The sequence below is a fragment of the Trachypithecus francoisi genome, unplaced genomic scaffold (genome assembly GCF_009764315.1).
Source record: "Trachypithecus francoisi isolate TF-2019V2 unplaced genomic scaffold, Tfra_2.0 Lachesis_group1, whole genome shotgun sequence".
Lineage (NCBI taxonomy): Eukaryota > Metazoa > Chordata > Mammalia > Primates > Cercopithecidae > Trachypithecus > Trachypithecus francoisi.
This window is the reverse complement of record NW_022681454.1, coordinates 1,202,664-1,217,050: the sequence shown is the minus strand read 5'-3', so window position 1 is coordinate 1,217,050 and position 14,387 is coordinate 1,202,664. Positions and strand designations below refer to the sequence as shown.

The 14,387-nt window shown below is 56.2% G+C and overlaps 1 protein-coding gene across 1 annotated transcript; it reads left to right on the top strand.

Annotated features, from left to right (window-relative positions):
- The first annotated feature begins 1,991 nt into the window (after positions 1–1,991).
- On the top strand, positions 1,992–8,367 carry SPON2 (spondin 2). Its single transcript, XM_033213415.1, has 6 exons — positions 1,992–2,304; positions 2,776–2,998; positions 3,368–3,591; positions 3,664–3,855; positions 4,281–4,455; positions 7,631–8,367. Exons 2-6 carry the CDS (start codon positions 2,779–2,781, stop codon positions 7,813–7,815), a joined length of 996 nt encoding a protein of 331 aa, XP_033069306.1. The 5' UTR covers positions 1,992–2,304; positions 2,776–2,778; the 3' UTR covers positions 7,816–8,367.
- The last annotated feature ends 6,020 nt before the right edge of the window (positions 8,368–14,387 follow it).

The window sequence follows — 14,387 nt, the reverse complement described above, 5'->3', positions numbered from 1 at the left end:
GGGCTACAGGCCAGAGCAGGCATCTGACAAGGCTGGTAACATGATGCAGCCAAGGCTAGATTTTCTTCATAGACTTCAACTAACAGCACATCTCAGCAGATGAAGTGCTGGAGCGGATATGGGAATCCAGCTTCCACTAAGCCAGACAGTACAAAGATTTGTACAAACATAGAACCATGCCTTTTCTCAGTCAGGTTTTTCATTTTTAAAAGTATGATTGCTCTTCATGACACATTATGTTATTTATGTTCATGTGTAATAGCAATATTTTCTTATTTTTAAGTGAATTGACAAGTATTCTGAACATTTCTGTTATGATTTAGAAAATGATAAGTATCCATAGGTATAACCCACACAAACAAAAGTTCTTCAGTGTCCTCAATGAGTTTTTTTGTTTTTTTGTTTCTTTTTGAGATAGAGTCTCACTCTATTGCCCAGGCTGGATTGCAGTGGTACGATCTTGGCTCACTACAACCCCTGCCTCCTGGGTTCAAGAAATTCTCCTGCCTCAGCCTCCCGAGTAGACAGGATTATTGGCGTGTACCACCACGCCCAACTAGTTTTTGTATTTTTAGTACAGATGGGGCTTCACCATGTTGGCCAGGCTGGTCTCGAGCTCCTGACTTCAAGTGATTCACCCGCCTTGGCAGATCCCAAAGTGTTGGGATTAAAGGCATGAGTCTCACTCTGTCACCCAGGCTGGAGGGCAGTGGCACACACAGTTCATTGCAGGCTTGACCTCCCCTGGCTCAGGTGATCCTCCCACCTCAGTCTGCTGAGTAGCTGGGACCACAGGCGCACCCCACCACACCCAGCTATTTTTTGTATTTTTTATAGAGATGAGGTCTCCCTATGTTGCCCAGGCTGGTATCGAACTCTGGGCTCAAGTGATCCTCCCTCCTGGGCCTCTCAAAGTGCTGGAATTAAAGGCATGAGCCACTGCACCTGGCCCTCAGTGACTTTTAAGAGTGTGAAGGAGTCCTCAGATCAAAACATTTGAGAAGCAAGGAGGTGGAATTTGTCTCTGTCCTGGAGGCCTGGAGTCTAAATACTGCATTGAGTGGCTTATCTGTGGTTTTCACTTAAAATACAGGTTAGATCATTTGTTTCTGTTTGCATTCTGTCCTAGTTGCTTCTATTTATTTTTTCTCTCTTTTTGAATATGTGAAACATTAACAGGGTTCCAAACATCAGAGTGTTTTGTCTAAGATTAAAAGCCCTCTGGGTGATTCCGATGAGCAGAGGCCAGGAAGGATTGAGCAAGACCATCCCCAGGCTCCTTCCTCCGCTCTGGTTTCCAGATCCCATGACTGGGGACCTATAAATATTTTCCTGACATGGAGCAGGATCAACTTCAGCATCTGTTAGCTTCGTCCCAAAGCAGAGAAGCCTAGAGCCCCTGGGAGGGCTCTGCACCGCACACACTGCCTGCCTGCAGCCCCAGCCCTGTGCGCGGCCCTGGGGATTTGTGTGGCTTCTTCCTGACTCCCTGTGCGTTCCACCCCAGACCCTCAGCCCACTCTGACCTCCCTCCAGGAGGGATGGCTTGCAAATGCCCTCTGGCCACAGTGTAGACAGCTAGGCTGCTCTGTGCCACTTTAGGCCATGCCAGGAAAGAGACTTAAAGCCGGGGCCCCAAAGGCCAGGGATGCCCGCGCCGGGATCCAGGAGCTTCCCCAGCCACCTCCAGCATGGAGACTGAAGTCAGGCCACGCACAGGGCTCTCCAGGTCACACCCTGCGCGGGAAGGTGTAGCACGCTTGCTTTAATTTCGAGAAGGCGAAAACAAGAGCCCCTCTGCCCCCACGCCCTGGGCTTTCCCGGCTTGGGGCACAGAACTCCCCTCAGTGGCACCTAGGGAGGCACTAGGAAGGCGTTTGATGGAACGGGAGAGAAACGGGGAGGGAGAGGGGAGAGGAGAGAGGAGAGGGGGGAGGAGTGTGGGAGGGGAGGGGAGGAGGGGGAGGGGAGCGAACGGGATGGGATGGGAGGGGAGGGGAGGGACAGGACAGACAGACAAAGAAAGGGGTGCGGCAGCACGGCCAGGGGAGGAGGACGATCCAGGCCCGGGGAAGGTCGCTGGGCAGGGCGAGTTGGGAAAGCGGCAGCCCCCGGAGCCCTTTCGCGTCCTTTCTCCCACGTCCTATCTGCCCCTCGCTGGAGGCCAGGCCGTGCAGCATCGAGGACAGGAGCAACTGGAGCCTCATTGGCCGGCCCGGAGCCCCGGTCTCGGGCTTAAATAGGAGCTCCGAGCTCTGGCTGGGACCCGACCGCTGCCCGCCGCGCTCCCGCCGCTCCTGCCGGGTGAGTACTGCGTGCCACCAGGACACCCAGAGAGGTCCCGGGCCTCCTGCACTTTCCCCGCGGCCCAGAACCTTGTGGCACCTCCAGAGGGACCCCCAGGACTGGCTGCTACCGAGCTTTGCGGGTCTAGTCCCGGGGGCAGCCAGTCGGCCAAGGCCCCGGCTCCCTGCGACGGCGAGGACACCTCCCGGAGGCCGCACCGAGACCGGCCCGGCAAGCTGCAGGGACTCGGACTGAAAACCTGCCCGTTACCCCTGGTCGCTCGCAGGCGCACGGGCGATCTAACCCCGCGCCGCCCCCTCCGTGGATGGGGGTCTCAGAAGCGCCGCAGGAGAGCTTCACGGAGCAGGGAGGGGGGCGTGGGCACTGGGGGCCGTCCTCGGAGCCCAAAGTGCCGCAGCCCTCTCGGCTGTCCACCCCGAGGCTGTCACGACGGTGCCAGCGCGCGGCTGCTCCTCTTTGTGCTTCCAGGTGATGGAAAACCCCAGCCCGGCCGCCGCCCTGGGCAGGGCCCTCTGGGCTCTCCTCCTAGCCACGCTGGGCGCCGCCGGCCTGCCTCGTGGGGGAGAGTCCGTCTGTTCCGCCAGAGCCCCGGCCAAATACAGCATCACCTTCACGGGCAAGTGGAGCCAGACGGCCTTCCCCAAGCAGTACCCCATGTTCCGCCCCCCCGCGCAGTGGTCTTCGCTGCTGGGTAAGTGCAGCCCGCCCCTCGCCTTCTGCTCCACCAGGAGGGCTGCGGCAACGGAGCCCCCAACAGCTGCACGGCGCTTCCCAATTTGGGGCGCGCTCCTGTCTGGGAGACTCTAATGCAAGAGTGATTGCCGAGCGCCTGCGGTGTGCGGCTCCGGGGGTGCAGTGGGGGCAGGGGGCGGTCACGGGGACAGTGGGCTGCAGGTGGGTCGGGGCAGGGGCAGCCACAGGGTGTCACGGTCCGACGTGACGGGGCGGGGACCATGATTCCCTGAGGGCGGCGGGGAGGGATTTTTGGGGCGCCCGCTGGGATCCAAGCCCGACCGCCATCTCTGACCATGGCCTGCGGCGCGGCCGGGTGGTCCCGCAGGGGCCGCGCATAGCTCGGACTACAGCATGTGGAGGAAGAACCAGTACGTGAGCAACGGACTGCGCGACTTTGCGGAGCGTGGCGAGGCCTGGGCGCTGATGAAGGAGATCGAGGCGGCGGGGGAGGCGCTGCAGAGCGTGCACGCGGTGTTCTCAGCGCCGGCAGTCCCCAGCGGCACCGGGCAGACGTCGGCGGAGCTGGAGGTGCAGCGCAGGCACTCGCTGGTGAGCTCGGGGCCAGCCGGGGGCGGGGGCCACAGGGCCGGGGCCGGGCGCGCTGAGCCGCCGTCGCCGCAGGTCTCGTTCGTGGTGCGCATCGTGCCCAGCCCCGACTGGTTCGTGGGCGTGGACAGCCTGGACCTGTGCGACGGGGACCGCTGGCGGGAACAGGCGGCGCTGGACCTGTACCCCTACGACGCCGGGACGGACAGCGGCTTCACCTTCTCCTCCCCCAACTTCGCCACCATCCCGCAGGACACGGTGACCGAGGTGAGTGGGCGCCCTGCGTGCGCAAGGGCCACTGTGGCCCCCGCGGTGGGGACGGGGCTGGGGCCTGGCTGCGCCCTCGCCTCCCAGCCCAGGACAGCTGCTTGCGGCTTTTGTGTGGAAGAGGCTGTTTCTAGCGCCAGCGGTGAGCAAGGGGGTGCAGCTCCTCCCATACTCCCCCAACCCGGAGTCGCAGCACCGCAGGGAGGAGAGCAGGACGCGCCTCCTGACTGAGGAGGCCGCCCCTTCCTGGCCTCGGTTTCCAGCCCCTGTTCCATGGGACGGCTGAGACGAGCACATGGGACTCTGTCCCCCACAGTGGCGCAGAGAGTGTGCTGGACGCTGGGCAGTGGCCCCAGTAAGGCCATACGCATAACACAAGGTCAGCTTCTTGGACCCCAGGCCAACCTCCTCTTCCTTTTCCCCAGATAACGTCCTCCTCTCCCAGCCACCCGGCCAACTCGTTCTACTACCCGCGGCTGAAGGCCCTGCCTCCCATCGCCAGGGTGACGCTGGTGCGGCTGCGACAGAGCCCCAGGGCCTTCGTCCCTCCCGCCCCAGTCCCGCCCAGCAGAGACAATGAGATTGTAGACAGCGCCTCAGGTAACGGCCGCCTTCCCATTCTGCAGGTGGCAGGGGGGAGCTGGCGTGGAAAGTGCCCACGGCAGAGCCCAGGGACCTCGTCACTCCAGCGGGCAGAGGCGCTGAGGTTCAGAGGGAAACTCAGTGTCTGCCACGGCCTCGTCCTGTGACGGAGAAGCCGCGGCTCACACCCCACAGGACATATGGGTCACACTGGACGTACAGCAGCCCTGAACCCTGCGGCAGGGCCACCGCCAAACCTGAATCTAAGGCTCTGAAAAATTCCAAGTAGGGATTCCTAGCCTGTGCTGCAAGATGGTGCTAACTTAGAAGATTCAGGATTCTGTTCGTTCCAACACTGAAGATGTGACTCTTCCACATTATTTGCAGTTGAAAGCATCTTACAGGGCCACAGCTTAGGGGAAAGAATGAAAGGAGGCTCCAGACAGTACATGAGAGACTCTGTCCTGTCAGACATGCACCACAGGTGACCTGTGTGTCACAGCTGACAAGGAAGCTTGCTAGGATGGCCCTGTCTGTGTGGCCACCGGCTGACAGCTGTGCTGCAGGGCACCTGTGGGGGTCTCGGGACCCAGCCACCACACAGCTCAGGGCTCTACTCACAGGCGCCTTGGTGTGGGACGGGACAGGTGCTGATGAGCGTTCCCCTAGCTCTTCCAGGCACCTGCTGGACAGGGCAGGCTGGGAACGCTGGGGCTGAGTGGCAGTTCCCTCCCCGCCCAGCTGGGTGGTGGCCACTGGCCCCGTGGAGCGCCTGGCTGGGTCATGGGTTGGGGCCCGTTGGCTCTGGGTCTCTGGGTCTCCCCTGATGTGGGTGTGAGAGAGTCAGGGTAGGCCCCAGACAAGAGTGGACTTCAGACTTTACCGAGGAGGAACTGAGCCCACCAACCTGGCCATGGGCCCCATCGTCCTACACCTTGCTGGCTGGAGTTGAGGCAGGTACGGGGCCACCTCCCACACCCCTGCCTCCCAAGCCGTGTGGTAGGGACAGATGTCGTCTTGAGGAGCAGCAGTAATTACAAGCTTACTGTCAGCCGTCCCTGGAGGCAAGGGCCAGGTCAGGTCAGACAGGAGGTGGTGAGCTCCCCACAGCTGGTGGGAACCACTCCCCAGACAGAGGCTGTGCCCAGTCCCGGGTCCCTCCTCCTCGTTTGGGATGAACTGGGCTTCCCTGCGCCAGCCTCAGTGCTGCCCCTCCCCAGCTCCAGCTTGGGCTCCTCACTCATTTGTCCAAGCGGATGCTGCATTCCAAGCAGACGTGCCCAAGCCACTTACCCAACAGGCAACATGCCAGCACTGTCTGTGCTGTGCAGCTAGTCTGGCGGGAAGAGACTCCGTGGGCAGAAGGTCCAGAGAGTTGCGGTTTGACCCACCTTTGGGGGCACTGGGCCTCAGTGGGCAGGGGAGCATGTGGCCAGTGCCCTGGGCCAGGAGAGGGATAAAGTCAGCAGCCAGGAGAAGGATAAAGCAGCATTGCAGGGGAAAGAGTGTGGGGAGAGAGGGTGCTGTGAGCTCTGAGCAGGAGGCAGAACATGGAGAGGAGGGTGGAAAGGGGACAGAGCCAGCTGTGCCACCTGGGGGACCACAGTGGGGAGCTGGTGATAGGGAGACCCGTCTAGAGAGTTCCACCGAAACAGTGCCTGAGCAGGATCAAGCCGAGCACCTTCCCTCCCCAGTGTTCCTGGGAAGCGCACTGTGAGGCATGGCACCCCATCCCAGGGCGCTGCAGGCATCGTGGCTTTGAGAAGGACAGCCACTCCCACCAGCCCCCTCTGGTGCCTCCTCACCCACCTGCCTCATGCTGGCCTGCTTCTGTTCCCTCGTGCCTTCGCGGCTCTCTCCCCAGCACCCGCCGTGCTGGCCCTGTGGGGATGGAGCACAGACCACCCCCCACAAGGGTCTCTCCTGTGACTTTTGGCTTCCCAAGGGCAGAGGCTGGGACTGGCATGTGGTGGCTGGCACTGAGGAGGCTCCGCCAGGTCCACGCCAGGCCAGCCTGGCTCCACTCTGGCTTCCTGCTCACACACTGGACGCCTGTCCCCAGGCCTCCTCCTCACAGGACGCTTGCGGTGCGGCCCTTGCTGCAGAACAGGCACTGCAAGCGCTCACTGACTCCTCATCGCAGCGAGGGCAGGGGCGCTGCCACCATCCTGGTTTCACTCAGGAAGCCGGGGAGTGCTGGGATCTCCCAGCAGCTCTGTGTGCTCCCCAGGTGGGCTGCCTGGGGCCCTGGCTCTCTGGCGTCTACACCAATGCCCTTGCGAAGCCTCAGCGCCGAGGTCTTTGCAAGCCCTGTTCCTGCCTCTCTCGAGAGGGCTGCTCCAGGTGTGGGCCTGGCCAGGGCTGCCCAACCATTCCAGGCACTGCACCTGTACACCAACCCTCTTCTCCACTCTCTTTCATCCTTCAGTAGCCACAAAGCTGGCAGCAGGGTGCTCGCAGATTTGTGAGGACAGCCAAGCCCTTGCTGACTGTCCTCGAGAGCAGGGCAGAGTGAGGTGGGGCTCCTGGCCTCCTTCAGGGCTGCCCGCTCTGGGCCACACAGCCAGAGAAACTGTCCATCTGGCTAGCTTGGCCTGTGAGGTGCAAAAGAGGTGTTTTCACTTTGATTTGGAAAAATGGAAATTACCAATTGACTTAACCATAACACCAAATGATGATTTTTAAATTTATGAAAATTATGGAACCAAATAGGACACAGGGAAACGAGGAGGATACTGAAATGTCTGAGTCCCGTGGGGGTCCAGGTCCCGCAAGATAGACAGCGAATCCGCTGCCCCTGTCTGTTATTCCGGTAAATGTAGCAGCTGGGACTGGGACAGAGCAGCTTTCTACAGCAGGGGTGTCCGCCCTCTCCTGGGGTTCCTACGGGGGTCCCCGGCGCCTCTTACTCTGCCACGATGTGGGAGTTCCAACACCACAGAGACTTGAGCGGCAGCTCCGGCTCTTCCATAGAAACGCGCAACTCCAGTCCTTGGGTTGTGTCCGAGGTTGCCATAGTGCCATCCACCATCCATCTTGCCGCTCACTCTGCGACTGTGCCGAGAAACGCACGTGCCCCTGAAGTGTGGGCGTGGCCTCTGATGAACGCACATGTTGGTGGGAGGGGCTTCTGTTTGTACGAAGCGCCTCTTCACGCCAGCGTTCACCTCCGTCTCTCCTGTGCTTCCCCCAGTTCCAGAAACGCCGCTGGACTGCGAGGTCTCCCTGTGGTCGTCCTGGGGACTGTGCGGAGGCCCTTGTGGGAGGCTGGGGGCCAAGAGCAGGACTCGCTACGTCCGGGTCCAGCCCGCCAACAACGGGAGCCCCTGCCCCGAGCTCGAAGAAGAGGCTGAGTGCGTCCCTGATAACTGCGTCTGAGACCAGAGCCCCGCAGCCCCTGGGGCCCCCGGAGCCGTGGGGTGTCGGGGGTTCCTGTGCAGGCTCATGCTGTAGGCGGCCGAGGGCACAGGGGGGTTTGCGCTGCTCCTGACCGCGGTGAGGCCGCGCCGACCACCTCTGCACTGAAGGGCCCTCTGGTGGCCGGCAGGGGCATTGGGAAACAGCCGCCTCCTTTCCCATCCTTGCTTCTGCTCATGTCCCGTCCTTGCTTCCGCCCATGTCCCGTCTGCTCTCAGCCTCCTGCTTCTGCATAAAGTCATCCCCAAGGCTCCGTCTACTCTAAATTATGTCTCCTTATAAGTTATTGCTGCTCCAGGAGATCGTCCTTCATTGTCCAGGGGCCTGGCTCCCACGTGGTTGCAGATACCTCAGACCTGGTGCTCTAGGCTGTGCTGAGCCCACTCTCCCGAGGGCGCATCCAAGTGGGGGACACTTGAGAAGTGAATAAATGGGGCAGTTTCGGGAACTTCTGTGTTTTTATGTTATGGATCTCTTTGCATTTGAATAAAGACTATCTCTGTTCCTAACAAATGTCGTGCTGGCTGTCCCCACACTTGTTCTGGGCCCTGTGCAGTGCAGGGACACCTGGTGTGCGCTAATGGGGGACACACGTTCAGAAGGCGCCTGGTGACGCCGTCTGGGCCATGAGGCACATGCTCTGTGTGTGTGTGGGAGGGAAGCTTGAGACCCAAAGGTCTCCCCACAACAGAGGCCACCCCTGGCCCATACAGGATTTCAGAAGACAGCAAATGGCATGTCAGATGCATCCACAAACCCAGAAAGCAGGCGCCTGCCCACAGGACGATCAGAAGCTCAGAGGAGGGACACCTCAAGATCCGGACAAGGCCCCAGAAGCCGTCACTCTGGCCCCTCCTTTGTGGGAGCAGCTTGCATTGCTGCTGCTCATGGGGGGCCACTGACCACCAAGACCCTCACAGCCCATCAGGCCACCAGCAGACGCCTCCTGGGACCTGAGCTCAGAGGCCCCAACCTCAAAGATGTCCCCAGGGGCTCACTGTGATCTGCAGTGGCCCTCCCCACCAGTGCCACTCTCCTGGTGGAACCCCAGGGCCCTCCTAGCACCTGGGCCAGAGCTGTGTGTGGTTTGAGGATGGAGATGCTTGGGGGATGGCTGCTTCTCCTTCAGTCCTCTCCCAGTGACTAGAAGGTGGGGGCTCATTTCCCTCACCCTGAGGCCTGGGAGACGACCCTTCCTCGTAACTAGCTAAGGCCCTCCAGCCCTGATGCTTCTAGAACCAGATCCCAGGCCCAGCTCCCACCACCCTGCACGCCATCCCCGCCCACCATCCTTGAAAACAATGAACGTAAACCCAAGCTCACGGGCGCGTGAGTTCTGAGGTTACGTGGAGATCCGAAAAACCCCGGACTTAAAGTGTTCTTAAGGTTCCCGGGACTGATAATGCCAGGAGGCCCCTGAATGAATGGTCATAAATCCTGCGTAGAGATCACACTGTGTACTTGGAACTCAGAGGGTCTCCAGGAACACGAACCCACAATCGGAACCCACAAAACGCACAGAACACCAGCCCTGATGCTCCTGAGTCAGAGCACGTGGCAAACTCCACAGTCAGAGCCGCCGGGCCACTGGGGCTGGCGTGACCAGGAGAAGATGCTGACCGAGTTAACCTCGACAGCAGCTCTAAACTCAGAGACACCAGAGCAGCACAAAGGGGTGGTGCATCGAAGGTTTGACAGATGGACACAACACTCCAGTCGAAGGGCAGAGAGTGCAAGAGCAGACTCCCAGAACCATGCACTACTGTGGAGCCTGTGAAGTCCTGTAGGAACACTGAAAGGTTGGGAAGGGATTGCGGTGGAGACCCCCGCAGACACCCACATCCACCTGCCCTCCCTCCTGGAGCATGGAGCTGGGGGGCCCTCCTGGAGCATGGAGCTGGGGGGCCCTGGGACGGGACAGGAGTCACTTTTCCCTCCTGGAGCATGGAGCTGGGGGGTCCTGGGGTGGGACAGGCGTCACTTCGGGGCCGGAACATTCACTGTCCAGGTGAGAGGCTATCGTGCTGTCTCCTGGCCTCAGGGACCCCAGGGTATGTGTTGACGTAGGTGCCACCACAGAAGTCTCTGGGGCCCCCATGCCACCAGGATGGACACTGTTGTTCTGAGGCACTGAGATTTGAAGGAGACCAATGGGGAGTGCCATCCGGTAATGGAATGCTGTGTGAGGAATCCCACGGGGGCCGCCTGGCCGGAGGGTGGGTCAGACGGGACCTACGTGGCCGCCCTTGCCTGAATGAGGTGGGGAGCACGAGAAGGCGCAGAGTGCAGAAACAGCACCGCATCAGTGGCCGCCATCTTGAAAGCAGTGAGTAGTGGGTATGGACAGGAAAATGGAGAGGAGAAGCTCCTGCAATCATCCCGAAAGAGGGAGGTGTGGGCCTCAGAAACACCCATGGCAATGGTAAGAAATGGATGAGTCTGGGTTTGTTTTGATGAAAAGGCAACATGAATACTTACAGACCTGCGTTTAACATGCCTCCCAGAGACACCAAAGCAGTTGACCCCATCCCAGTTTCAGGAAGGCCTTGACCCAACTGGGTCAGCATGGGGAGCCAGGGGGGCAGTGAGCAAGTGAGGGCAAGTTCACACCTGAGGGTCCCATTCGTGGTCTGTAGCCCCCTGTACACTGAGCTGCCACAGGTGGACGGGGGGGCACCTGGGACAGGAGACTGCATACCACTCATATTAGTGGGACATGGCTATACTGGGCTCCAGGGGGCTGCGGAGCCTACGGGGTGGGGGTTGGCCCAGCCCAGTGTGCCGAGAAGAAGTGGTTGGCAGTCCAGTGTCCAAGCCACAGGAGGATGATCATGGAATGGCCCACTGTGCTCAGCAACAACACCCGGGCCACGGGGACTAGGGCTGAGGGGTCTGTGGCACTGGGGGAGGAAGACAAAGGGTAGAACATGGAGAAGTCCCGCCATACTCCACTGGAGCTGCAGAAGAGGGTGTGTGGATGGCACAAACCAGACGCCTGCCTTGGCACTCTCAGGGGACACCCTCCACCCACAGAATGGCGAAATGGGATGGAGCCAGCTCTGAGACACTGCCCCTTTCATAAGATGCAGGGAGGACTCTACTTTCTATCCCCACTTCTAAAAATAAGCAAACAAACACATTGAGGCTGGAGCAAGGAGGTGGTGTCAGGCCAAAGAAACAAGCTCATGAGCAGCTGGGAGAGACAGGGTTCCTGAGGGCTGCTGTGGGCTTGGCCAGCAGAAGAGTGAAAAAGTGAACCCGGCACCCCACACAGAGAGGCACCCTCAAGGCCACCAATGCCCTGTGATACAGGAAAGGACAGGAGCGATTCTCTCCACAGGACCTTTCCCAGTCCCTAGTGTGAGCCCCAACCATCAAAATCAGGCAACGAGCGCCATATGAAGATTAAATAAACAAGAAAACAAGTCGCTATAATTGAAAGCCAGGGGGAAAAAAAAAAACAAAAAACGGAACCGATTCAGACACCCAAGCTCTCAGATAATTAACTTGTCAGAAATGTAATATAAAATAGAACAAAAATGAACAACCAACAAGGGGAATTAGAAACAAATAGATACATTTGGAAAGGAAAAATTATAAAATGAGGAAGCCTTAGTCAGAGAGTTGGAGAGCTAATTAGCATAGCTGAACGAAGAATTAGTGAACTGGAAGATCTAGCTGAAGGTATCAGGCAGAATGCAGCACGGAGAGACAGGAAATGGGAAATTTCACAAAGATATGGAAGGCAAGATGGAAAGTTCTAAAATGTTTTAAATCAGAGACTCTAAGGGAGATAATAGGGAGAGTGGAGAAGAGACAATATTTAAAGAGAAAATAGTGCAAATTTACAGCACTGGTTAAAATTAAAAGCTATCTCCAGAAACAGAAAGCACAATATATTCCAAAGAGGACAAACGAAAGCAGTCTCTGCCCATGCACAGTATATTGAAACTGGTGAACACTAAACATAAAGAAAAAACCTTCAAGGGACCCAAAGGAATGTACAGATTGCTTACGAAGGAACATCTGTTGAATGACAGCTACTTCCTAACTGCCCAAAGGGAGTCAGAAGGCAGTTGGATAATCCTTTTGAAATGTTGAGAGAAATTAACTGTCAACCCAGGGCTGAGAACTCAGCAACATCTTTCAAGAATGAGGGCAAAATGCAGACATTTTCAGATTAACAGAAACTGAAGTATCTTAAGACCAAGATAATGACACTGAAAATTTCTAAAGGATGTCGTTCAGGGTGGAGGAAAATTATCCCAAAAGGATGGTCTGAGATTGGAGGAATGGTAATACAAATATTTTTAAATCTCTCCAATAACAAAAGTATAAATTCCCCAAAGATGGAGAAAAAAATAACAGCAAAATCAGAAAAGCTGAAAAGCAGCGGTAAAGTGAGAGCTGGTCATCAGGGCTGAGGGAAACAGATCCTAAGCTGGAAGTTTAGGTTCACAAATTCAAATCACTGGCCAGGCACGGTGGCTCACGCCTGTAATCCCAGCACTTTGGGAGGCTGAGACAGGTGGATCACTTGAGGTCAGGAGTTTGAGACCAGCCTGGCCAACATGGTGAAACCCCATCTCTACTAAAAATACAAAATCAGTTGCGCGTGGTGGCACGGGCCTGTGATCCCAGCTGCTCGGGAGGCTGAGGCAGGAGAATCGCTTGAAGCCAGGAAGCAGAGGTTGCAGTGAGCTGAGATTGCACCACTGCACTCCAGCCTGGGCGACAGAGTGAGACTCCATCTCAAAAAAAAAAAAAAAAACACCCAAATTCAAATAACCGGGCAAATTTGTAACCACAGAATCTTTAAAAGCACAGGGAATTGTCAGTTCCAAATACATTTATTACCAGATTCTATGTCATAGTACAATTTTGGTACAGGATAATGCTGACCTCATAAAATGAATCCAAATGCTCTCTTCTCTGACTTTGTGAAAAATGGATATTAACTTTTTCATAAACGTTTTATAGAATATTTCACAGAATTCACTAGTGAGGCCATTGGGCCTAGAATTTTCTTTGTGGGAGGAGTTTTTAATTATAAATAAATTTATTCCATTCTTTATTAGATTGAATTTATTAGGCTATTAAAATTTTTTTCTTGTGAAAGTTTTTGTAATTTGTGCTTTTGAAGAATTTGTCAATTTCATCTACATTGTCAAATGTATTGGCATGACTCATTCACAAAATTTTTTTTTTTTTTTTTTGAGACGGAGTCTCGCCCTGTCGCCCAGGCTGGAGTGCAGTGGCCGGATCTCAGCTCACTGCAAGCTCCGCCTCCCGGGTTCACGCCATTCTCCTGCCTCAGCCTCCTGAGTAGCTGGGACTACAGGCGCCCGCCACCTCGCCCGGCTAGTTTTTCGTATTTTTTTTTTAGTAGAGACGGGGTTTCACCATGTTAGCCAGGATGGTCTTGATCTCCTGACCTCGTGATCCGCCCGTCTCGGCCTCCCAAAGTGCTGGGATTACAGGCTTGAGCCACCGCGCCCAGACTCAAAAAATTCTTTTAAGACAGGGTCTCCCTCTGTCGTCAGGCTGGAGTGCAGTGGCACAGTCACTGCTTACTGCAGTTTCAGCCCCCTGGGTTCAAGCCATCCTCCCACCTTAGCCTCCTGAGTAGCTGGGACTACAGGTACCCCCCAACACACCCAGCTGATTTTATATTGTTTTGTAGCAACAAGGTCTCACTATGATGTCCAGGCTGGTCTCGAACTCCTAAACTCAAGTGATATCCATCTTCCTTAGACTCCCGAAATGCTGGGATTACAGACATGAGCTACACCGGCCCGTAACATTTCTTTATTACCCTCTTATTATCTGTAGAATTTATAATGATATCCCCTTTCTTTTTTTTTTTTTTTTTTTTTTTTTTTTTTGAGACAGAGTCTCGCTCTGCCGCCCAGGCTGGAGTGCAGTGGCCGGATCTCAGCTCACTGCAAGCTCCGCCTCCCAGGTTCACGCCATTCTCCCGCCTCAGCCTCCCAAGTAGCTGGGACTACAGGCGCCCGCCACCTCACCCGGCTAGTTTTTTGTATTTTTTAGTAGAGACGGGGTTTCACCGTGTTAGCCAGGATGATATCCCCTTTCATTCTGATATTGGTAACTTGTGGTTTTTCTCCTTCTCCCCTGATCAAAGACTTACCAATTTTATTGATCTTTCAAAGAACCAGTTTTGGTTTCATTGGCTTTCTCTAGTGTTTGCTCATTTTGTTTCAGTGACTTCCACACTTTACTTTTACTTTTTCTTCCATCAATCTTTAATATTTCCTTCCTTCTTACTTTGGGTTTAATTTGCTTTTCTTTTTGTAGTTTATTAAGGTAGAAGTTTAGGTCACGGATTTTAAACTTTTCTTCTTTTCTAATATAAGCTTTTTTTTTTTTTTTGAGACAGAGTCTCACTCTGTTGCCCAGGTTGGAGTGTGGTGGTGTGATCTCGGCTCACTGCAACCTCTGCCTCCCGGGTTCAAGCGATTTTCATGTCTCAGTCTCCCAAGTAGCTGGGACTACAGGCACATGTCACTATG